Source organism: Melopsittacus undulatus, chromosome 5 (genome assembly GCF_012275295.1).
Source record: "Melopsittacus undulatus isolate bMelUnd1 chromosome 5, bMelUnd1.mat.Z, whole genome shotgun sequence".
Classification (NCBI taxonomy): Eukaryota; Metazoa; Chordata; class Aves; order Psittaciformes; family Psittaculidae; genus Melopsittacus; species Melopsittacus undulatus.
The window spans coordinates 33278921-33305750 of NC_047531.1; the positions used below are offsets into that span (position 1 = coordinate 33278921).

The following is a 26830-nucleotide window of genomic DNA, read 5'->3' on the forward strand; positions in this document are numbered from 1 at the left end:
TAGTCAGATAACTTATTTTCCTCATTAATAAAGGAAAAAGTAAATATCACCCAAAGGCAGGACTTGTCAATCATGGCTTCATTTAGGATAAATACCCATGTTAACTGGATATGAATTCTCCTTTAAAAGCAGCAATTTGGTGAACTGAACAGGATTCCAGATGTGATAGGTGTTGCAGACATCCTGCTAGGTTACAAATGCAGAAATGCTTATATGCAGGGCCTCTTATCTGGACAGTGCAGCTTTCAGAGACATTCGTGCCTTTTGGACCCAGAGACATAAAGTAGCATAAATAAATCCAGCTTCACTGCCCCGGTGCAAACTAAGTAGATTAATGGACTTTTAAAAAAGGGAAAGTGACTGACTGTTTTTTTTATGGGAAAAAAAAAATGTTATTTCTATCCCACTCCCCTCAAAATAAAAGAAAATAAAAGAACAAGAGAAACTCTATGTGTCATGGTTTAAACCAAGTCCCCCAACTCCCGGAGAGTTAGGAAGGAAAATCCAAAGAATGTAGCCCCCACGGATTGAGATAAGAACAGTTTAATTGCTAAGGCACAACACAAAACACTACTGTCATTACTACTACAAATAATAATGATAAAGCCAATAACAAGCGAAAAGAATACAACACCCCACCAGCCACCGACCCATAACTCACTCCACCCTGCCCGCCCGAGCACCATGTGCTCCCTCCTCCATTTTCCTCCAGAGCTCCACCCCTCCAGGTCTCCCCCAGTTACACCTCTTTGGCTAGCCTGGGTCAGGTGTCTGTCTCTCCTTCCTCCCGGCCTCCCCTCCTCCCCGGCAGAGCATGTGCTCAGAAAAGGCCCTGAACAAAAACACCCTCAAAACATGCTCGCTATCAAGCAACTGTTCCCAGCCCAGAAGTCAAAACACAGCACTGCACCAGCTACAAGAAGGAGAAAAAATGACTGCTACTGCTCAACCCATGACACTATGTTAGTTATGTTGATTCAAGCACTTCTTCAAATATGACTGTTAACTGTGCTATTCAGGTACCTGGGTGTAGAGCAATTCTTTTTCTCTCTTTTCTACATAAAGAGGTATGTTCCATGGTACAGAAAAATTGTGTGGATCATAAAAGCCTATTTTGAGATTGACAAGCCAGGAATTCCATAGCAGTCTAGCAGTCTCCTGTCTTCCTGTCCCAACAGAATCTGAGAACACAGTCATTTGTACAAGGTGACAGTAATCTCATTGGCAACAAACGAGCAGGAACAAACAAAGTGTTAGTGCAAGTAATCTGGCTTGTACCTCGGCAGGAAGCAGAGCAGAGTTCAAAGCTTTATCCAAATTGTTGTTTCTCAGTGAATTTGTATTAGTTAGAATCTTCTCGGTTTCAGTGACCATGTTCCATTCTCAAAATACATTCATGAAGCAGACAATGCTCTAATCAATGGCTTTTCCAAATCTACCTGACATTAACAGACTAAATATACTGATTACCCTGTACCAGTTTCCCACTCGGCAGCCGTATACTAATATCTCTCTGTCCTGGGATCTGACCCTGTCCTGTGACCCTGAGATCTCTGCTCATAAAATGCATGGTGAAGGGCATCTGTAAATAACAACGTGTGAATAGTGATCTGCATATAATTAATAATGGTGAAAATAAATTATGAGATATAATACAGATTGTTTCAGTCAAATACAGTTCTTAATTATATTTATAATTTGACCAGTTCATGCACATACAAAATACATCAAACTCATAATGAAAAGAAGCAGACAATGCCCCCCAAATATACATAGAAGCATTTTAAATAACATTGTGTACAAGCACATTTGTGCATATCCTTCCAAAACACAGTCACTCTTTCTCTTCTTCTACAGATGTCATAGCACTCTTAGAACTGTCATAGCACTCTTTGAACAAGACCTTGTAGTTCTGAATTCTCACAGGCATTGCAACCAATGAAAGTAGCAATGTGTGAGCTAGAAATTTAAATTTTAAAAGGTAAATAAAAATTTAATGCAGTTCTCCAAATGTAACCACTAAAGAGATGGGGAGCTAAAAATACTCATAATAAATCAAGAATCCTGATTTGCATATCACATGATTTCCACCTGAAATATCAGAGAACGAGACACAAAGTTATATTTATCCCATCATGCTGAGATGCTGTTATTCCTTTCTAATGGTCCATGAATGGTACTTTTGGCACTAGATATGAGCAAATGAATCAGAAAAAATAAAATATGACTCCCATTATTGTTGAAAAGAAGTGGACTTCATAGTTCATCAGAAAATTATTTTCAGCGTTGTTTTAAAGTCTTCCACCAAGGATTGTATAAGGGATTAAGCACAAGCACAAACCAGGGATGCTTTTTCTGTGTATGTTCTTTGCCACAGCCTTCAGTGCCAGTACTTTCAATATAAGTGTAAACAAACAGAGGACCCCAGCAGCTAGGTTCCATTAAACTGTCATGGAAAAGTGAATTTATCCTCTCCTGCATCAGATCAAAGTCAGCAACTGTGTGAATTTACGCAAAGCTGTGCATAGTGTCTGAACCCATCTCTCAGACAGGCATGCTAGCTAAAAGAAGTTCAAACCCTCAGATGCGTTGATTTCCTTAACACAACTGGCTGATGGAAAGAGTTATCTGCCATTATACTGACATAAGATGAAACCCTGTTTTCTTTGATACTCAGGTTGCTGAGAGTGCCCATGGGCCCCTTTCAAACACCAGGACAGTCTCTTGTCCCCATAGGAGCACAGCAAAGATTGTTGGTCCTGCCAACAACTTTGAGATTTTCTCATACACAGCCTGTTTGGAAAACACTGGGTTAGCAGTGATTGCTGTATTTGTTAACACAACAAACCTAGAAAATCTCTGTTATCCAGTCTGTTAATGCTCACTATGTCTAAATTCTGTTTCCTGATTACAAGTTGAAGCTAAACATCAGCCTTTTTGTGGTTAGTGAATCTCTTGTATGTTTTCCTGGTTACATCAATATCTGTATCAATTTGGCTATTTCCCCTACAAGAATCATGTTCTCATTTGAGGAGTTAATTTATTAATGAATCATTTGTGTCTATAACTTCCATATCTTTTTTTAAATTCAATATAAGAAAAAGTCCAATTCACATTGGAGTATCAGATATCTCAAGTAGTGAAATGCTGTTTTGTTTTTTATGTTGGTATTTTTTTTTTCATTTTCTTCATCTGTTTTCTTGTACTTAAATAAAGATTTTTTTTTTTTAAGTAATTCCTGAAAGCCCTAGACTGTAAGTGACTTACTTCTTTGATCTCCTCTCCTGGTATCACTCACAAGAGCAGCAAAAAAGCCTTTGACCAGAGATGACATATCAGGAAAAGATTTACCTCCATCAGACCCTGAAACTATAGAAACACAGCTGCATAACACTGTTCTTCTTTTTAACCTGCATCCTAACTTTTTATGACTGCATTTTATCCCAAAAGCATGTTAAAAATACAAAGCGTTACTTAAAATGCTGTTTTTCCAGTATGAATTACTTCCTAAAATGCCTTCTAAATCTTTGGATTTAGCACATGAAGACTGTAAGTGTGAGGTGCAAATAAACTTTCTGTGGGTATGGGTTATACTTCTCCAAATAGATGACAATGTCGGATTTTGCTTTATTTTGCCACAAGAGGGCACTCCCTTAATTCGTGCCACTACTAGGGCAACGTCCATTACTAGAGACAAGATAGTCTCGTTTCCTAAAACATTATTCCAACTTTCTATATAGATAAATTGAAGAATTTAATTCTGTTTGTGTTCTCAGCATGCACTTGACTTACATTAAGTTGCTAGGAAATATTATTTAGCTATGAGAGCGCATTGTGCTTCATAAATGGCTGATAAGACAAAAAACGGTGGGAAGTAAATAAGATTTCCCTTCATTATCTTTAGAAATGGCAGTACACTGTATTAACACAACCAATTGCTCTCAGTGATAAACTCAGACAGGTCACAATCAAAAAGAAAGATCTGAAGACATGCCACTTTCAGAAGCATGAGAAATTCGTGAAACAAAGAAAACATATGTTATTGTTTTTCATCCATTTGTGAATGCTTAGACATTTGAATTTGTTAAATATGCAATCATGTGCAACAATATACAGCACAAGCATGGGCCACACAAGAAACTGATTCAAGCTCTCAAAGTCTGAAGATTGTCATGTCCTCCCTAATGCAAAACTCTGATTGCATTCACCTAGTTAAAATCAGATAGTTAAGAAGATTTCATTAAAAATGCTTCTAAACTGTCGTCATGAGTGTACAGTATAACTTACCATAGTATTTTTTAGTCCCAATATTTTATACATATAAACCTGTGTCATTTACCAAAACCAAAACTGATTTCTCCCTCTTACTTAAGTCCAAATAAAATTTCACCCATGAACAGTGGATGGATTTTGTCCATCAAGAGTCAGCTATGTTCCTGGGCAACCGGTAATGCTCTGGCCTGATCCTTGCCTTCTTCTCCTGAGGGTTGGCATATTTCCACTTTGATGGAGACATTTTCAGCTTTTTTCTCTTCTTATCTGTACACCACACTTTTTCACAGTATTCTTCCACCCTCTGGAAGTTGCTGTAACCTATTAGTTGAAGAAATTCCTTGTACCATGGTTTTGATGCCTGAGGTATACTGCTCTGCATTGGACATGGCATTTTGTGAGGAATCTCCTCCTCATAGTCTTTATTGAACATTTCATCTACACGTTCTTCTTCAACTACTTCCAGGGTGATTTTCCTGACAGTGTGAACAATGCTATGTTCCACTGTCTGACAAAAATAGGTCCCTGCATCCAGCCTATGCAGCTTCAGGAATAAGAGGCCAAGATCCATTTTGATTATTCTGTCATCTGTCTTCACCTGAAAAACAAATTGGTCCAGTTGTAGAGCACAGGCCTTTACTATTATATTAAACCAGTGCAATTACTTCTGAACTGTACTTTCATGAACATAATACTTGAGAGACAGATTGGAGATACAGGATCCTCTAATTTGCAGGTTTTAAGTAGCAAAAATATTTACTTGAAAAAATAAGAGATTGAGCCATGAAGGGAAAGAGGTTGAGAGAAGCCGACAAGCATGGAAGAACAGACAGTAAAGCAGATAGTTCCCTGTTTTCCCAGGATGGGGTAGTCATCTGTGTCTTAATCACAGAGGAAAATAAGGTTGAAACATGCAAATAAACTACTAGATGGAAAAAAAATGAGCATTTGCCAGCTGACTTGCAATACCTTCTCTGCAAATTCTCTTATACATTGACAAAGTTTTTTTAGGTGACATTCGCAGGTATTTGTATTATCTAACTGCAGTACCATTGTGATCATAAAGCCTCAGTTCTGAGTTTGGTGTTTGAGTTCCCCCCACAGCTCCTACATTGACTAGATCACAGGTAGATCTCTTTACTGTAAATGTCCGCATTTTCTATGAGATGAGTCCAACTTGAGAGATCTTCATATGTCTGTGGCTAAGCTGGGGTCTCACGTTTGCAGTGGAGCCCAACTGATAGGCAGTAAGGCAACCATCTTTATCCTTTGGTAGTCAGGTTTTTCTCCCTACATCCTTCCGCATACTGAGGGAGGATAGCGACATTGATGTGTATCAGAGAGAAATAAATATAGTAACACTTATGAAGCACTTTTATAGCAAGTAACTATATGTAAAAGAGGCAGAGAATCCACCAACACCCATTTTCAGAAGGTTCTGTAATATAGTGGATGAGTCTGCAAGAATGAATAGCTTTAAGCTAGACTAACATTGGGAGGGACGTGCACATTTCACCTCTGCAATAACATATTAAGAGAAGTGACGTATTCTCTTTTGAGATCTGAACTCAAGTTTCACTACATTTCTAACATCTGCATTCAAGATGCTGAATGCGAACACCAGATGAAACTCTCAGGTCTGTTAGTTCAGATGAACATAATGATTTCCCCTGACACCCACGTGTCAGTGAGGTTGTAATATTCCTCACAGCAGGCTCTTACTTAAAAGTTTAGTCTATAAGAATATATACCTCTTCCTTTTTAGTATCATGTGCTCTCTGAACAAACCAGATTACTTTTGCTTGTAAGCTCCGTGGTGTACACTCCAGAAGGGTGCTGTTGTACTCTATTCCATAAATAAGTCGCTCCTCAGTCTTCTCAAGGACTTCACCTGGAAGAAGAATAAATGTTTTAAAAACATGTGCTGCTGCCAATACTTGTTACATTTGATATTCAGGGTATATTTACTTTTAAGAGTGAAGTTTAATTCAGATCCAACCAGATAGTGACTGAAAAGCAGTGTCTGGTGAAGATCTGACCTGCTAAGTGAATTTTCCCATCATCTCAGACTCTTACAGGATCTGGTCATAAAATAAATGGACTGAATTGTGCTGTGACTCAGCTAAAATCATACACAGAGAAACAGATCTCAGCCTTTCACACTGCTAATTGCTTATGTCTGGCTTTTTATGAATAGTCCATCTATTTTATTGTCACTTTGTGAAACAAAAGGATTCAATACATGCTTAAATATCACAGAATGGTTTTGGTCAGAAAGGACCTGAAGATCATCCTGTTCCAACCCCACTGCCATGGACAGGGACACCTCACACTAAACCATGTCACCCAAGGCTCTGTTCAACCTGGCCTTGAGCACCACCAAGGATGGAGCATTTACCAGTTCTTTGGACAACCTGTGCCAGGGCCTCACCACCTCACAGTAAAGAGCTTCTTCTTTATATCTAACATGATCTTTCCCTGTTTAAATTTAAATCCATCACCCCTTGTCCTATCACTACAGTCCCTGATGAAAAGTCCCTCTCTGTCACCCTTACAGGCCCTCTTCAGATAATGGAAGGCTGCTATGAGGTCTCCATGCAGCCTTCTCTTCTCCAGGCTGAACAAACACAATTTTCTCAGCCTGTCTTCATACGGGAGGTGCTCCACCTGCTGATCATCCTCGTGGCCTCCTCTGCACTTGCTCCAACAGCTCCATGTCCTTCTCATGTTGAGCACACCAGATGAAAATAAGAGCACATAGACTTTTGCAGAATGAAATTCTTAACACCTGTAAATACCCTAACCAATATTACACATATGCATGTTAAAAACACATATAAAGTTTTGGCCCAAGTGTGCCAATAAAAACAAGGTGAATGAAATTAATTAAAAGTCAATTCTGCTTTTGCATCCAATAAAACATCTACAGGAAGATAAGCTAGATGTTATACTGGAGGAGTCCAGCTGTCTTAATGAAACTTCTAATTCCATAGCAGTGAGAAATGTTCTTGAAATGAATCAGTTTTATGCCTTAAAAATACAGGGTTTGTTATCATTGTGATTTTTCAGTTGTATGCCAAACTTAGGATATAATTAATATTTCATATTAGAATACACTTTTCCAATATCTACTGTATTATGGACTTCAACTTTAATGAATCTATCTCTGGTAAAATATCTATCCAATATTTAATATATTAAAATACCTATCTAAAAGAACCTTTTATATTTGATTTTTATTTTCTTCTACAAATATATCGCTGTTATCCAGAAAAATATTGCAGAAGTCCAGACAACTGTTTTCTGTCTGTTTTACCATTCTCAATACTGATGTTCGAAATCATCACTTTTTGAGGTTTGGAAAGCAAACAGCATTAGACACAGTAATCAATCTTTTTTTTAGGACAAATCTTGATGATGATCATAAATAGACATCTGTGTTCTGACATGTCATTGCCCATGTCTTTGCTTCAATTCTGGTTGAGTGTCCTGGCAGTATTTAATATTCATTTCAGGATACAGGCCTGTTTTTTCTTATCCCTGGCCCATCTTTCCCTAGCATTTCTGTTGGAAGCCCTTGAGGTACATTAGCCACATCCCTAGTCTGAATGACAAAGCTGCAGAGCTACATGAACTCTATGGGATCTACCTAACCTGCCATCAAAAAAAAGTCATGCTTAGACCTGGATGACATGGGCTCCCATAACTCTTGCAAGTTGTTACAGGAATATGCCAGTAAAAGAACTTGGGTGATATCATGGCCTGGCTCATACTCTTGGCAAAGCCTGTGCTCTCTGCTCCAGGCATTTGCTAGTAATTTGTAAATGTGTGAGTAGATTACCAATGAACTGCTGGCCAAAACACTGCTGCGCTGCATTTCCATGTCGAACATCTTGTCTGCGGAAACGTCTGGAGGGGAAAAGATGGAAGTGCTTGAGATAACACATTTAGCTTACAAATTGTTTTGTTTATTTTAAAGTGGCATTCATTAAAAATATAAGGAGCTAAATCTTGGTTCCTAAAACCTTAGGATTGTCAAGAGAAGTAAACATTTACGCAACAGTTTTTTCTCTCTACTCAAGCTACTGGGAATCACACATCCGAGTAAAAGAAACACAATTGTCTGGGGAAGAGGCAGAACTATATGTCCAGTTTATACATTACTAACTACACTAATGTTGTAACTACTAACCAAGACCCTCTGAGCCAACTGGGAAACATTCAATGCTAGGAAGGGTCAAAGGGACCTTTAGCCTATATTTGGGTTCTCTCTTTCTGGAAGCCAAGGAAATGTTCTTTTATTAGTTTCAAACAGTTTGTCATGTATGTGAATGGTAGTTCTTTTATCCTTTGCTGACATGTTATTTTTTCAGTTGGGAATCTCAAACAGCAGAGCAAGTTCCTTGTTACATCTGTGTAGCAGACAGTTGTTAAGCTTATTTTTCTCAACAGGGAAACAGACACTCATGACTTTCCCATTCCTAGAAAGTGAGCGACTGGCAGAACTGTGGTGAGAACCTGGGAGCCCTAGCTGTGACCTGGAAATAATGCAATTGCTTTTTGAGAGAAAAATTGTTGTGAGTTTTGGGCTTTGAGATTCTATACGCATTTGCAAAAAAAAAGTAATGAAAACTATAACTGTACAATGCATTCCCAGAAAAGCTGTGCTTTTATGTAGCAATTTTTTTTCCTCTGAGTGTCCTGATAAATAAAATTAAGATTGTGTACTAAGGAAACAAAAAGAGTCTATTGGAATGTTATATCTTGCCATATGTAGTATTTCCAACAACCTGAGGTTTAGTTGTGCTAAGGGTACCTTTCCTATATTTGCATAATTTTACATGGTATTACCAATGCCATACATAACAGATTAACAGAAATATGCAAGGCAGCAAATCTTAGCAGGTATATGTAGACTATAAATCATATATGATAGAAAAAAGCAAAACCCAGCATTTTTTATTTGGTATAAACTGAATTTACTGAAACAATGTGGATTTACACTTAAGGATCTTGCTGAAGCATGTTACTCATCATATTTCTAAACTTTCAGTAAACAGGGGTTATTTCCTGAATTCTGTCACTCATATGAACTTCTGATCCAGAGGTGTTGATGGACCGAGAGGATGTCTTTAATCCTTACTGATATTCAGAGCAGAAGCAACATTTTGTCATTGTTGTTTCAAGGGAATCTGCAAATTCAGTAGGGACTGTTAGGCTTTTTCAGCAGAAGTGCTAAAAATGCATGCATATTATTAAACAAAACCTGAGATTGAGATAGCAACAGAGCTTTGTCATGCCCTTGGAGTTCTCACTGTAATGTATACATTACAGTGCTTACTACAGCCATGCTTACTCTGTAACACTGACTCTGCACAGTGTCAGTGCTGAATAATGTTGCCACCAGCTTTGTTTATCTGTGTACACAGATTATTCAGAAGAGACATTTTCTTGCACAAATATTATAGACATTAGTCTTTGAAAAAAACCACAAGAAAACCTTGTTTCTATCAGGCCCAGCAGCCCTACCTATCAGGAACAGGACAGTTAGCAGAAATGTACTATTTACTTTTAAGTCCTGAAGATCATTGTAGAGCTAAAGTAATCTCCCTGTAAAATAGGATAAATCTCCATTTGTCAGAACTAGTCTGGAAAAATAAATGTTTGTTTGATGAAGTTTTACTGTTGTGTGTGTGAAGACTGGGGAAGATAACATTTACCAGTGCTTTCACCTGTTACTTTTTTTTAAGAGAAGGAAAAAATGGGCAGAGGTGCTTAAAGAGAGGGATATGCTGGGAGATAAACTTATTTCACAAATACTGACATAAGCCTCGTATTTGGTATTCTTTTTCTTAATAAGCATTTCATTCAGAATTCCAGAGTACAAGACAGTTTCTGACATGAAGTACCACAAGGAAAAAATTTTAGTGACTAGCAAATGTACTGAATATGTGGAAGTGTTTTTTTGCAATCTATAACTACATGAATTAGCTCTCAGTCTGTAACGGTGCTTTCAGGAGCTTGGTAAAAATGATCTGCAAGAAAACAATACAGTAGACATCATCATCACCATTATCTCCATATTTCTTTATTATTTCCCTGGGATAGATAAGGTGAAATCAAAAAGTTTTCTCAGGGAAAAAAGGCATCACTGTGGTTTGCATAAGTAAATGAGTAGACTCAGTCAGGATTTGCTGGACAAAATGTTATAACAAAAAGATATTTGGCATAGCACCTGCACCTAGCTGCAAGGTGCAAGAGCATGTTTTTGTGCTTACTGGTGGAGTGGATGGTAGAGAAAGAGACCAGAGAGGGAGAAGAGGCAGGAGGGTGACTGTCAGCTTCCTAATATTAGCTTAAGAATCACAGATTATCAGAAGACCTACCCAAACTGAAAGACATTTTAAAATCACTAAAGCCCCTTTTCGGCCGGAATGGTGAGCTGGCACAGCAAAGAATTTTACTTGCAGAATTTAGTGCTTGTTTAGGTAAAAATTGAACCTGCCTATGTCAGATTGCAGTGGTAATAGTGGACTAAAACATTCCCTGAAATCCTAGACCTCTACTTTCTGAAGTACTCATGGAATTTGGATGTAGTATAATTTCCTTCGGCTTCTTAAGTATTTTCAGTATGCAGGAGCCATGCACCTGTAACTACCATGACATTGCATGATGTTGTACCACCATTATCAAGATGCAGGATTTTAGGTTCAGTTTTTATTTGTCCTTAATTAAACCCTCTATCTGATTAACTGCCCAGGCTATGCATTTAAAAGGAATTATAATATAGACTTTCACAGCTTAACAAATTCGTACCAGCTGTCAGACAGTTTTTCTGTATTTATGCTACATTTATCTCTCTATCCTGTTCCTTAGTGCCTTAGTTTACAGTTTTTCTATTTTTCTATTCTCTAAACACTTATCATGCCTTAGAGGCATTAGGATCTAAAGCAGATAACATCTGAATCAGAGTGGGAAGGACACATTGTACATCTCTGCTTTGTTTCAACTCTTCACCAGAAAGAATAGAATTGAAAAGAGAGCTCTTAGAGGTGCTCTTACTGAACTAGCAGGGCTCTTCTTACAAGTCAAAGGCCCACCTAAATATACACTCTATGAAGGCCACATTTGAACAGATAGATAGAGGTGGTATTGAAACCAGCTCAAGTGTGCTGTAATGTAAGGCACAGCTCTGTGAGTCCCAGTGAAGGGGGGAGGGCTGCCAGGAACAGAGGAAGCAAAGTGCTCTCCAATGCCTTTTGTACTCACATTACTCGTACAGCTTGAGCAGAAATATGAAGCCCAGAGACAAGGCCAAATTAAGATATGTACATTCTAGTATGTGGCATTAATGGTGATTGGAGCAAAAGGCAGCCATGGCAATGTTATCACTTGTTCAGGGTCACTTGGCATCATAAAACTTTATGTTGTCTAGTGAGAACTTTTTCCAGCAGTGCTGTCCACTTGGTACCCAATGGGAGGTAACTTAAAACAGCTTCCATACACATAGCCTGAGTAGTTCTCCCTGTCTCTCCATGTACCACACAGTTATTGTAAGTCTGTAAGTTTAAAATGCTCTGATCTTCAGTTATGAGACAAAGTGAGCAAAGCAAAGGCCATCCATCCCTCTCTGGCTGTTCCTTAAACTCTTATATGTAAAACAAATTTTGCAGACATCAAGATCATTCAATTGAGTGCAAATCCTTCTTCACTGATGCAGTTCTTATCTTAAGAGAAGGGGGATGATAACAGCAGTGTTTTCTTCTTTTAGAGACTGACCTGCTGAATGCTGGGGAGGTAAGGGACAGGAAAATGTGATATGGGGTGCTGCCCATATCACTCAACCCTGGATAAATTCATGTGTCAGGGGACTTAGAGGCTACTACTCTGGAAATTGTCTTAGGTGAGAAATATGTTAAAAATGTACAACAGAGTTCACGACTGAGTGAGTTTCTCTTATCTTTTCTTAGACAATAAGTAGCCTTCAGAACAAGGTAAATGCTGATATAGCATCCTAGCAGGCTGCTGGGAAATACTTTAACCCCCTCCCTTTCCCAAATGTCTTATACATCATTGGATGAGAAACCCATATGCTTTATAATTATGATAATCCAATTTTTACTTATATGGTAGGAAGTAAATTTCCCTGGCCTGCTACACAGCTGCCCATCTGTCTTAATTTGGGGTCTTCTTGTTTTAGCCAGACTCTTCTCACATTCAGGATACAACCAGAGGTCATTTCTTCCATTAGGTCTGCTTGCAAAAGCCATGAGAATACTGTACAATCATGGTTGTAAAAGTGGTGTAGGTTTCCGACTTGGTTTACCCTATGCCTTAGTGCAATATGTCTAAGAAATTCTTAATTATGATGAGCCATTGGCTGTGCTACTCATTTTTACTTTTTAATGTGCCTTAACCAAAATGTAGTGTTACCCAATGTAACGTGACTGTGCTCATTATCTTTTAAGAAAATCCACAGAAATGTCTGCTGTGCCTGGCTAGAGTCAGCAATGCATTGCTTTAGTGCCTCCAGGTTCATGGAAAGATAAGGTGTGCACAATAAGAGCAAGACCCTCCATTTTTAGGACTTTGTACTTGGACTTCTTGAACTTCATGAGGTTTGTACAGGGTTTATAAATTTACTGGAGAAAGCCTAAACCTAACGTTAAATTTAGCAGATACTCTGGTTTCATTTTGGCTGTGAAGGTATTTGACTATTAAGACAGATTCTTCTTTGCTTTCTTTTGGAAATGCTGTTACATATGTTATTGCAGTGTGATATATTTTTTTATAATACTACCAAACTATGTCTCTGATGTTGTAAAGCATCTTTCTTTTGCACACCAAAATATATAGAAGGAAATAGAGGTTTGTTTAAAACCTACTGCAAATAATTAGTATGTGACTTTGCTTCATTCATGGAAATATTTCTGATACGGCAGTTTATGCCATCTTGTTACTTTCTCTCCTTCGCAATTCTCAAAGATTGTGCTAATAAACTAGTAGCCTACATATCTTCTCCCTGCTCAGTTATTTTTCTGGGGGGGTGGGGAGGAGATAAAAAGTAGTTTGTGTTGCAGTAGGAACACTTTACCAAGGTATTTTGCAAAAAAGGGTATAATGCAATGCAGCAGTTCTCACCTCTTTGCCTGCATTCCTGTGGGATAGTACCGGGAGCAGGAGATCCCATCCCAGGCACAGTATGGGTCTCGAGCGAGGCAGCAGTCAGCACAGGCAGTGCCATACATGTTACACTGGTGGAACTTCACTTGTGCTATGGCAGACTCAGATCCAACATAGAGCTGTTGCTGGGAAAAAAACACATCACATACGATTAAATTCCGAGAATTTCTACTGAAACTTCTGTTACCAATGGAGTTATTTAAGAAATGTTAGCTTTATCATTGCTTGCCAGCTGTGTATCCAGCCTGTGCCCGGAGGGAGGCAGAATTACTCTGTGGGAAAATATCTGATTACAGATTAAACTCTCCCGCATGAGGACAGAAGAACAGAAGGAAGGTAAAATTAACAAGTTTATTTGGCATTTCCTCACTTCTGAAGTTTCAGATTGTAAGATCGATGTTTGAATAAGTGGGATTTTATTTTTCTTCCTCGGGATTGTTTCCACTGCTTCCCTTTTTACACTTCTCTGTCACCTAACATATCTGCAGAAAACACCTGACATGAAAGACTTTAAACAAAGAAATTCAAATTTGCAAGAACTATAAGCAACCTCAATCTTAATATGGGAATTGTCAAGTAAGTGTAATTCCTGATCTAGCTACTTACAGTATGATCACATATACACTTAAGCAGTTGTGCTGTATGATTTGTATAATCCCTCAGTGCACAGGAGATAGATGATTGGAGGTTTTGTTGTTGTTGCTTGTGTGTTTGTTTGTTTTTTCCTGGTGCTGTGCAGTCTTTCTTTATAAATTAGCCAGTCATAATCTATTTATTTAGTATTTATTTGCAGAATTTGGGGATTCTTTGCAGCATTAGTGTTAAGGCTGTTTGAAATCTCCTGAGTTCACATAAATGTCCTTTTCAAATCAAATGAACTAGATGATCTTAAGGTCCTTTCCAACCCTAACTATTCTATGATTCTATGATTATATGATCAATCTAATTCTTGAAATGCTGGCATAATGAATTCAGGGGAAAGAAAAGCTTGAATTTACAGGGATTTGAAAAAAAAAATCCTGTTGCTGGTGAATGTAAATGGTCTGAATACAGAAATATGCAGTGTGCATTGCTATAGGAACTGCTTCTGCATAGCTCACTTTCATGGTTTTACCAGTCAGAGAAAAGATTCCTAATGAATACTTTAGCTGTGCCTACCCTGATGGCTAAAATTTGTCCATAATTCCCACTCTTAGACCAAGCTTTCAAAATCTGATATTTTAAAATAGTTTAAAGCTGGAAAATACTGGCAGCTCATTCAGTCTGATTTACCTATCACAAAAAAATGAAATTTAATCCAGATAGTACATTCTCACTCCCTAATTACACCTCCTATATCTGTTTAGATCACAGAAATTTAACTTTCAGAAATGTCAGGGGAAGAGCCTGGAAGAGACTGATAATAACAACACTTGAAGGCTTTTTCAACTGAGATAAACCAGATTATAGTATCAGGAGCTCAGTCTGTCAACTGGAATGAAAAAGAAACCTAGGATCCTTGTTTGCAGAGAGTTCTTTCTTGTCTGTAAAGGCTGCGGTGTGATTGTCCCAGAATACTTGAGCAACACTTTCGATTAGACATATGAGATGGGATTTTTCTCTTTCATCTTTTAGCAGGGGTGAAGACTACCCTAAGTCTTGGTCCATCAGAGGAAGGCAAGAAGCATCCTATATCTAGCCGACTGAACATCAAAGAAGAACATTCCTTCCCAGCCAGTGCAGATAGCTAGCTCAGCCCTGAAACACAATGTTTTATTGTACCGCTGACTTAGTGAAGACTGGTTAGTGTTATAAGGATATTGCAACAAAGCTAGCAAGCAGCTCTCCACAGGCTCACGAAATCCAGGTTCAAAAGATACCAGCCAAAATGCTCAAGCTACATAACATTTTTCACATAAACTCAACTCTTATGCTTCTGATCATTACCTAGTGCCAACCCTGTCCCTAACACATGTTCCAAAATTTAATTGTCCTCAGTATCAGAAAACTATTCTATTTCAAGATTAAGTTTATCAACATACAACAACCTGAATTTGATTATTTAATCTCATATTTCTCTGCTATCAGTGTTCAAGAATCTCTATACACTTACACTAGGAAGTCACTTTGTTTGGTAAAGTTTTATGTTTGATTATACTGTTCTCTCTAGTCTTCTCATTGATATCTTGAAAAAGTTAAACTACTTTTACTTTTCACAAGTAGATTTATTCTTCAACCACTGGATTGTTCTGGTGGCTTTTTTATCATTTTCTTCAGATTTTCCAGACACTAGAATTAGAAAAGTTAGCAGCCATCTTGGGAGCAGGATCTAATGGCGAAAGACTACATTCTTTTTTATACAGTAACACCTCTTTACTCTTCCAACACAACCCTTTTAGCATGACATTTCACTGGTAGCTAAAGGTAATGCAAATATCTGCAATGACACTCAAGTCTTTCTCTAAGTAATCATTTAGGTGCAGAAAATCTAGTTTCAGAAAATCTAGTCTCCAAAGCTGCTTTCACAGTGATTGGGGGAAAAATAGATTGATCCCAGAAATAATTCAGAACATTTACACTTAAGATCCTCCCCTGAGTCACTATCAGAGGAGTTTGTCTTTCTGCATTACCTACAGAAAGTTGATAGACACCAATACTAAAATGATCTTTTGGGGCACACTCACACCTCCTATTAATGCAATTTTCATTCTTTGTTATTTGTGTTTCTCTATGTGCACCTATGTTGCACCAGGTGTCTAAGATCTATTAAGATCTTACGTTTATAATGTTTTCATCCTGAGATGATATGATAATACGGTACAGATCAGAATCTATATACAAGAGTAATAAAGTGAGTGTTTGGGTTAGCAGAAACTAGCAGAAAACCAAAAGGGAGTCACATCCAAAAACCCTGCCTTTCATGAGCAGCTGAACATGTGGGAGAGCCAGCAAGACTCTTTTTGCACTGATATGCTTGTGGGATTGAAGTCTGTCTGCATTTATCAGCAAGGAACTTTTCTGTGAGCTGCCATATCCACCAAGCTAGTCCCTACTGTGATTACTATGCCAATAACTCCTGAAACAGGCTGTTTTTTACTTGCTTTGATAAGCATGATTGTGTGAACTAAGGAGATTTAACATTAGAGTTGAAAAATATAAATGATTCATAAAAGAACAGAGACTGTAACTACCACTTTGTATTACAAAATGATTACATGTATCAGAAAAATATCATAATAGATGATGCACATCTGTCTATCTATACAATTGTTAGCTTACTTACATTTGAGTCACAATCTTCACATTTCAAACATGTCCAATACTTACCCTTTTTGAAGAAATTTCCATAGAAATAATAGGAACTGGCACCTAGAAAACAGGAAATATTACTTGCTCAGAAAAAAATAGTATATTTTTTTCTATGACAAGAAAGTAGGTAAATTAGTGTTGATGTTTACTTATTATATCAGCTTTGCTAGATACTTTTCTTCTATTTAAGTTCTAATGCTACAGAAAGAGGAAATTGTAACTGTATCGCTTTAAAAGAGCTTATTTAAAGACAACCAGCCAACACTTAATTCAGAATTATTGGAGCCATAGGAGCACTACAATTTTGCTGTCAAACATGGTATTAGTTCTTGCCACCACAGAATCTCTTTTGTCCTACTTGAAAGTGATAAGTGGAGTGTCTTTATAAGAAAACACTCATTGAAGATAAGATAAAAATAGCAGGAATTCCTTCTTTTAGCCTTGCCCTGTCTGCCCTCTGCTCATACTTCCTGGAGCAATGGCAAAACATAGCCCCTAATAGGTCTATTGAAAACCAGCTTTATCAAGAGGGGCGATTTCTGTGATTTTTTCACCAGGCAACAAGTTAATGATTACACTGCCTAAATACAGGTGCCAGGTTTGAATATCTAAGTTTGGATATTAGTCTCCTACTTTACCTATGTGGCTAATGTGGCAGGATGTGAATACTTTCTAAGATGATTTCGTTGTATTAGCTTTGCCATGTTTAATACTGAACTTTATATATGGAGCATTCTTAAATAGAACAGACTTTGCCTCACTAGATCTCAAGTTTGCCCACTATAAAGACAGATTAACTGATTCACACTTTCTGAGGATTAGTGTTGTTTTTTTTTTTTTTTTTTTTTTTTTTTATTCTGGACTTCATTTTAAGCTTTCAAGATTGTAGTAGGCACATTTTTGTACATGTACTACACATTCTGCACTTATTTAAATACTTACTTGGATATAAGAGAAAACTGAATTAAATGCATCAAGTTTCTGATTAAAGGTTGCAATATGCATTATGCATGTATTGAAAGTACTTGGACTATAACTCCCGAAAAACTTTAGTTGAAAACAGAGTTTTCCTGTCATAAAATAATTGGATCATTAGAATTTTTCCTGCACACAACTATTACATATTTCGCTATCTTCAGATTTTTTTAGATATTTATTTCCACAGAAAATTCATGACTTGTATATATGATTCATATACAGCACATTTCACCTTGAATACTTGCAGCTCTTCAAGAATCACTTCTTCCATTGATTCTGTCTCTTGATTATAAATTGTAATAACTTTCAGCACAATTCCATTATCTGAGAGTGGGTAAAAAAATAAAAACAAAGTAAAGCAAAACTAAAGCTTATAATTGGTCAAAACATTTATATGGTTTCAAATACACTAAAAGACTTTTTCAAATTGATAATGGATATAAATTTACAAATATGTGCTGTTAGTTGAATCTTGTGGTTAGTGACAAGGATTCTTTCTCTTAGAAAATAGACACATATGACAATTTGTTCCTGGCAAATACAAGTCAACTGAGATCTCCCTGAGCTATATAATGAAGTCATATGTATTTTTCAAACTATGGGTCATAACTCCTTGGTGAGCTGCAAAAAGAGTGACCTTATTTCAAGAAGAGAAATGAGAGTAGGCAGGAGCTGATATAATCAAGACCAGAGAGTGCAAAGTATCTTTAATTATAGGATCAGTGTTTACACTAGTTAAGAAACTGCTAACTATCCTTAATTACTGGCAGCAGTTCCATTGTTCCGAACAAGAGTACAAAAAACTTCAGGGGTTCATTGTCCCCAGTTCTTCCCCTCTGCTGGGGAAACTGAGCTGGTGTTGAGCTGAAGATGTTTGTTAATCAAAGGAAGATGAACTAAAAAACTTGCACATTCAAAAAATTCTAAGGCATATTGGAGTTTAGATTTATCTGCTTTTCTGTGACTACAACTCTTGCAGGAAATTAAAACACACAAATAGCATCTGGTCTTCTACCACTTCAGCTTTTTCTTGCTATTACTAAAATAGTCTTGCTTTCCTTAATTTGAAAATCTGTCATCAACAATGGCAAATATCACTTCCTTTCTTCTGTTGCTTTCAGTCACCTTTGATTTACAGAGGAAATATTAAGCAGACAAGCACTGGGAAAAATGTTCAGTAAAAGATCAAAGGGGCAAACACAAAGAGGAACCATTAAACTGGGGTCATACACCAGTTCTCAAACAGAATATATAATCAAAGGCATTCATTTTGTGATAGAACAGTAAAAATAAATTGCATTCTGAGATCTGATTTTCATAAGTCCCTCTTCAAATCCTGCTGACAGACACGTGAAAGCCCTGACATTTAGACTTTGCCTTTATGCACTTTTCTAACCTACACTGCTACCCTAAGGAAACTCCTGCTCAGCTGTAAGACCCTGTTTACTTATGTTACACAGCAGGTGTTGGACTTGGATAAAAAAAAAGATTAACCCTTTCTAACATTATATTGCTAAGAGAAGCAGTGCATTTTTTGTTTGGGGCTTTGCCAGAGCTGAGATTGAAGGGTTTGTTTCAGAGTTTCTAAAGCCGGAATTCCTATGCTGGAATTTCCTGTCACCTGAGATTAGACATCTCAAGAAGACTAAACAGCTGTTGGGTGCCACTCAGCACAGCTCTAACACACACACTTAAATCCCTTTGGATTCAACTTTGCTGAACAGAGGATTTGTGTACAAGGGTACTTGATACAATATCTCAATCATAAAGTGGAAAATATGAGAAAATCTAGGCACCATTTTAAAACCTGCTGTACAGAAATAAGTGGCACATGGCACAATATTTTATAGACCACACTAAGTCCAATACCAAAACCATACTGAGGCCATTTAAACCATAGAAATCAGCACTAGTATAAATAAGCCTTTGCTGTTGTACAAACGTGCTTCTTTTGAATGATCTCAACACTGAAATGTGCTTATTGGAGGAATTACATTTGTAAAAAATAATTCACTGTAACTGCTTTCCAGACAAAATGGTCAAAATTATTTGTGATACAACCCCTGTTGTTAAATTCTTAAAATGTGAATGAATGAATCCTTGGATTTTTTCCAGATGGATTAGTTGTGACTAAAGTCTTGTTTTGTTCCAGGCTTTCCTCCTATTTTCTTCAGTTTTCTTATTTTTCAAATACCATTAGAATATGTTTTTCCCTCTGATTGCTTCGAGTTAGTGCAATTCTACAATACTATAATCTATTTTACCTTAACCATACTTTTTGATAGATATTTACAAATCCTCTTTAAACAAGCTCTCTCTACCTTGTGAAAATGTATGTCTGTAACATACGAAATAGCACAAAAAAAAAAAACCCAAGAAAGCTTGGCAGAAAACTTCTAACAGTATCTTTTTAAGAAACTTGGATATTTCCTCCTTCCTTACTTGATCTGTGTTATAACCCAAATCTGGAAGCTGGCAGTTTCTTTTAATGGTATCAGCTAGACTTGTGGTCTCTAGAACTGGGGAAAATAAACTGTGGAATAAAGCCAGTAACTCGGTCTGATTTTTTTTGAAAATCATATTAATTCCCTTTGTTTCTCTCAGGTCTCCAGTCTCAGCTCAGAAATATGCTTAGATATGTGATTGTGTTCTAAAGTTTTAAAAATAAGGACAGTTCAGGAGTTTAATTTGAGGTTCTTGTTTGGGAAGGAAGGAAGGAAGGAAGGAAGGAAGGAAGGAAGGAAGGAAGGAAGGAAGGAAGGAAGGAAGGAAGGAAGGAAGGAAGGAGGGAAATGAAGAGAAAGAAAGAAAGAAAGAAAGAAAGAAAGAAAGAAGAAAGAAAGAAAGAAAGAAAGAAAGAAAGAAAGAAAGAAAGAAAGAAAGAAAGAAAGAAAGAAAGAAAGAAAGAAAGAAAGAAAGAAAGAAAGAAAGAAAGAAAGAAAGAAAGAAAGAAAGAAAGGAAGAAAGAGTCCTGTATCTAAGTTTCTTTTCTTAGTTTTTAAATGTTTCCCTACCACTAGTTTTCTGTATAATGTTATCAGGACAGTAAAACACATGTCTAGAATGACTAATCTCCTCTGTAATTCAAAGACTCGTGCAATTATGTTAAGAATGACTGTTAAAAAGGAATGTTGTATTGATTTTTTTTTATTTTTAGACTATGCAGAAATTAATTCCATTAATCCTGCAGTTAACACCCTCCACCCCCCCGCCATTAAATCATCTTCCTCACTTTCTTTAATTTACCTGTACCAATGAACAAGACATCATATTGCCCATCCTCAGCTTCCACTCTGTCGACTGCTATTTGTTTAAGGTTGTACTTTCCATCTGTTGTAACTAATATTGGTCTCTTATGAACAGGCTTGATGGGCTGATACATCAATGGATGACTCCTGGCAAAATGGATAGCTTCATCAGGGTAGTCTTTGGTGGTAGTGTACAGACCACCATTCACCTTGCTGGCACACTGCAGAAATATAAAACATGGATTATCCTGAAGTTTTTCTAAATAAATTGTCAGAGACAGGTCATATTTTTAGGGGTGATGAAAGTCTACAGAAAACCTGGCACAAAAACAGGTACAGTAAGAACTGGGATGATGAACTCTATGCTTTTAAATGTGTAAATTATTAATTGTGAGAAGTCAAGAAAGGGAAAGTTGAACTGAGCCTTGGCATTGCAAGTTTTAGAAAGAATTAACTCTTCCCTTTCTGGCATTCTAAGAGCAGAGTAAATAGTGACACTTTTGGATTATGACAAAAGATAGTGCCTTCCCCAAATTCATATTGAAGATGTAATCAAAATAGCCACTGGCAGTTAGGAGAAAGGTAGAGACACAACCATGCAAAATCAGCAGAACACCAATGCTTGACATCAATCTCTACTCTTATTATTTTTGATTGCAAAATGTACTGCCATAAGAAGTGAAGCACACTTAAAAATTATGCCAGCAGCAAGAGTAATCCTTGATTTCAGGTATTCTAACAGTATTACATTTGATTCTAATTCGTAACTCATGAGGACAGTACTGCATATCACAGTTCAGTTTGAAATACCAATGTTTGTATTGATCAATCTACTGTTTTGCAAAGCAAATAGACTTTGCATCAATGATTGTTTAAAAGAGACTTACTCTGTCAGTCAAATGTGCAAATAGGGATAATTTAATGCATTAAACAGAGAAGTTAATTTTAGAATTCTTTGTGAAGGATAGAGTGTTCCCTAACTGCATATAGATTCTACATTTCCAATTTGCTTCATGATGTCTAATTGAAACCATTTATGATCAACTTGGAAGTATCTCAATAACCATTTACTTTCTCCAAATATTCATAAGATAGTGTGGTTTTAAGAAACATTTCAAGGAAAGCCACAGTAGCAGCCTTTCCCTATTTAAATTGGATTTTTCAATCAATAAAATGAAATAAAATAATCTTTATGTTTACTGGAAACAGTAATTTTAAACTTACGGTCAGCTGTAATTGTCAATAACTAACTCCTGCACTTGTTAAGTGGGGTAATGTTTGTTTCCACTTTTTGGGCTTAGCTACAGGAAAGTATTTGTTCAATGTTGACTTTAAAGTAATTGTCTAATCAACCTAGTGATGGAATTTCACCGGCTGTTTGCAATAAGGAGACAGAGCTGGATCATGAAGACAGGCTAAGACTCTGCTTGCCATGCACTGCACAGCATATCAAGTGAATAGGCATTGCCAGGTTCCCTTTGCAAAGTGCTAGCCCTGGAGAGATTTAATAAAAATAATCTTTGACAGGGTTTTCATTTTTAACTAAATAAAATGGAGTAGTCTAGAAAGGAAACTGTAGGTGCATCCGTCTGTAAAGGCTATCAACACCATTTTTGAGGTAACTGGTTGTCATTCCCAAAAACATCACAGTCTAAATGCACTAAAAGAATCAGTAAAACACAAGCAGAGATTGTGGCAGATGCAGTGCTGCAAGCAGACTTCAGAAAGCAGCAGACTGCAGTCTGTCAGGACCTGTGTGAATCTTAACAGTGGCTTTCTGTTTATTATCTAAGTTCTACTCACATTCCTTATAGACTCCATCTTTACCCATTCACTAGCTAAGAGTAAAGACTGCTGACTCTCAGAGATGCCTAAGAATAGGCAATTTTCAGCCTTTTGTCACTGTCACTCCTCTAATGGAAAAGGTAGTGGGACTGAGTTTACCAATAAGCTGGACATTAGATGTGAAACCTAATATTGTGGACTACAGCCCAAAACGTGCCTTTTCTTTATGCTACTGGAAAAACACCAAAAAGACCTTGAAATTGTGCCCCAAATGAGCAGCCAAAAATTATTCGATTAATACTTTGTATTAATTTTATGCATCTGGCAGATCCAGCTACTTCAGCCTCTGATGTACTCTGCAGCAGGCAGAGACAGATATGGTTAAATTTATTAACACCCACAAAAGACCTAACTTGTTCCATGACACTGAAAAAATTACTTGTGCTTTGCTATCTGTTTCAGCCCCTGTGTCTTGCCTGTTGGGGTGGCTGCAATTCAGTCTGACCCAAATGCGGCCTTTCTAAGGGAGCCAAAGGAGAGAAGCATTGAAAGTGAGTGGAACTTAGGGCAGCCTTTCTGTAAATCATTGTCAACTTTGCTGAAACACTAGCTCAGTGTTCTCTCCTTCTTGCAAAAACCCCATAATTTAATCTTCAGTGCTAGGAGATATCAATGTAAGGGCTGTAGTTGTTAATACTGAATTCATGCCCATGTTTAATGCTGGTCCAAATAACATACATGAGGTGTTCTAGTGCCCGGAAAAAAAAAAAATACTGCTTAAAGAACTTGGGTCATATAATATATGTAAAATATACAGTCACTCTGCAATCCATGCATAGTTTTGCCCCATTAGTATAACTGTAAAAACTATAGGTTTGCTAGACAAAATGTGAAATAGAAAACAAATAATTCCTTTGAATTGAACCATTTTGTTCAAAATGTGGTAATTTGCTTATCTGATTTTTATCCTGACTCAATACCAATGACTTTGATCTACATCAAACAAACAAACAAAACCATTTGGTATTGATGTCAGCACTACTACAGCAGTAACTTATTGGCCAAGATGGCAAAATCATATTCATAATGTTTACATCCCAGATAATCTCTTTTTTGGACAATTCACTTCTGCATTTTTATTTATTTCTCTAGGTCCAAAGAAAATCATTATTTTAAAATGAGAGTGGACATACATTTAAAATCATACTACAGGGAGAAAGGCTGTACCTGCATGGACTAGACAAGCTAATAGGCCTTTTCACCCCTCATTCCTGTGATTCAGTGATAAATGAATTGTATGCAATGCTTGTTTCTGCAAATGACTGATTTTAGTACAAAAGAGGATATTGATTCAGTTAGCAAAGGAAAAACAGCACTTAAAGTAGTGCTCTGTTAATGCAACTGTTTATTCCATTGTTAAGCTCAAGAGAGCAAGCCGCTAGCCTGGGAGAAGAGATGAAGTGTGAAAACTAGGGATGTTTAGGCAAACAGCTATTATAAATATCTTTGCATCTTACCCAATCTGCATTATGCTGCCATGATAACGGGTAGACCTGCAAGTGTAAACAAAAGCAGCTTTGCAAGAGATGACAACTACCCTGGATGTGTTAGTTGTATTCCCAAAAGTCATGGGATGAAAAAGAAATCTTGGATGTGATGCTTTTCTGGGATAGCCTGACATCCCCTGCTGCGGGGCTTCTCCTGACTCACAGCAGGAAAGGAAAGGTGAGGAAGGCCCTTGTTGTGCCTTTTCTGTGTGAGATGCTGATGGGGCCCTGCAATGCAAAGGGAGCTCTCTCAAGCGGTGCAGAGCACGGGACTGGTCTCCTCACCCCCCCAGACTTGGGTTTAGTCTCATATACTAAAGAAATGGAAACTTCAGAAACATCTAAAACAAGAGTGAAATGGGAAAGTGTTTGAGATGATTACTTGTGATACCTTTGAGAAATCCACTGGAAATTAGGAATTCCTTGTAGAAATTAATTGCCTGTCTCTAAGTAATGAGTTTGATGTTTCCTCCAAAATTTCTATTTACTAAATGAAAACCTAACAACTCTCAGAAGCAACTCACTACAGCACTTGTATGATTGCAGAGTATGCTACAACAGTTGCCAGATTAATTCAAATTTCAAAATACATCAGTTCTTTCCTTCACTTAAAGTCAATTGAAAAAAAAAAAAAAAAGAAGCTTGTAAAGAAACTTGTGTGAAAATTAACTGAAAGCATGAGTGATTTTGCTGAGTTTGGTTCTTTGCAACATTGTTTTAATGTTTCTATACTTTGTAAATGTTACACTTACAAGAATGTTAAAAAGTTCAGGAACCTTGTTTGAGGGTAATAAAATGTCACCCCGTGATGCCTGGAAGCAAAACAATGCATTGTGAGGAAGCTGTTCCATTGCTTCTAGAAAGAGCCTATATGTGAGAAGGACCACGGGTAGTGGAGGATTTATTCCTTGACTTGAAACATATTTATTCTGTTTAGTTATTTTTAAACAAAATCTTTGTCCACTTCCTAACCTGCACATCAATCTAAATTATGGCAATATTGAAATATGATCCTTTTAGAAAAAGAGATTTAAAAAAGGAACCAGAACCACCAGATCTTGAAATAGTGGAGCATCTTTTTAATTTTTTTTACTTCCCTTAACACCATTAAATGCCCTAGTTTCAGCAACAATAGAAGGAAAGTGAATTGGTCTGAGTAAGCTTGTTTTTTTCCAGTAATGATCTTATTTACATTGGAAAATATTGCATGTATCTTAAATATATATATATATTTCAATGTAAATATAGGTACATGTTCATCCTGGCTTTATTTTCTATTTTCTTTATTGTTCTCCAGAAAGTTCCATTAGGAAAAAACCCTCATGATTCACTCAATGCCCTTTAATAAATTTGACTTTTCATTTGTTTCTTTGGCAATTAGATTAAAGTTATCAAGGGTCAGATGCAAAAAATATGTCAGCAGCCAAATTTAGGACAGTTATTTTAGGCTCAATAGAAAGTGAGGCTTCTTCCCAGGTAATGCACTTACTGTTTCTGAATGCAGCTTCAGACCCATCTTCTAGAGATGCCTCTTTCTGCCCCTATTGCCTAGGGTCCAAGCTTTGAGACCTTTGGACCTAGACACAAGGTTGTTAAATTCAAGTTCCAGCAGTATTTTGAAAGCCCATATATAATCAATTCCACAATTTTTCTTCGGGAAATGTGTGCATCTAGTACTTGATTAAAATTTGCTGAACCATTCACACTTTTCCAAAAATGTAGAGTATGTAAATATTCAAATAAACATACCCTGGACTGTGAAGTCAAGAGGATTTCTATATTAGCAGCAGCTTGCTTTTTCTTCCCATGCTCATGTACACAGCAAAGCAATGGAAAATAGATTGTACTTACAGAACCAGGTCTAGGATAAGGTACTTTTCTTTCATATAGAGCCCAGTGGTATTCAGGTCCTTCTTTATGAGCATATGGTCCATTGAAAGCTGCTCGGACACTTGCCATGTGGTAAACACATATAGCATATCCTCTAAATATATTGCTATGAAGTAAAATTCAAAGACTTTATTAAAGTGGTATGTCACATTCTGTACATATAATATTGGTAGTATTGTGTAGTTAAAAATAAATCCAATTTCAACAGTATTCAGGGAGAAAAACACTACTTTTTTTTTCTTATATGCATTTCTTATGACTGTTGCTTTCATTATTCTTTACAAAGTCTTTAATGTATTTATATTTATATTTATAATATTTCTTTAAGGATGCTCTGTGTTCTAACCCGCAAAATTAAAAATAGAGAACAAAGGCTCTGAATCACATCTTTATAATCACAAAGTGCAGAGAACTGAATCCAGGTCTTATATATCTTTGATTAGTGACTTAAACAGTAAACCATTTTTTTTTCTCGAAGATTTTTCTTGTTATTTTGGAAATATGGAAATCAACCACTGCTGACTGAAATGAACAGGAGTCTTTTTATACTGAATGGGAATGCTGGCTGATGTTATTAAGTCATCAAGATCACTCTATGTAGATCAATCCACATAAAATTTACTTATAAATTTTACTCAC

The 26830-nt window shown here is 36.9% G+C and overlaps 1 protein-coding gene across 1 annotated transcript in view; it reads right to left on the reverse strand.

Moving 5' to 3' along the window:
* Window positions 1-1662: 1662 nt before the first annotated feature.
* The window catches only part of SEMA3E (semaphorin 3E), a 137044-nt gene continuing 111876 nt past the window's right edge, over window positions 1663-26830 (reverse strand). Inside the window, exons 10-17 of the mRNA XM_005148378.3 lie at window positions 26153-26297; window positions 20968-21190; window positions 17954-18045; window positions 16762-16803; window positions 13414-13580; window positions 8114-8181; window positions 6024-6163; window positions 1663-4870 (exon numbers count right to left, since the gene is read on the reverse strand). Of these exons, the coding sequence (XP_005148435.2) occupies window positions 4418-4870; window positions 6024-6163; window positions 8114-8181; window positions 13414-13580; window positions 16762-16803; window positions 17954-18045; window positions 20968-21190; window positions 26153-26297 (1330 nt within the window). The 3' untranslated portion in view covers window positions 1663-4417. The remainder of the gene's footprint in view (window positions 4871-6023; window positions 6164-8113; window positions 8182-13413; window positions 13581-16761; window positions 16804-17953; window positions 18046-20967; window positions 21191-26152; window positions 26298-26830) is intronic.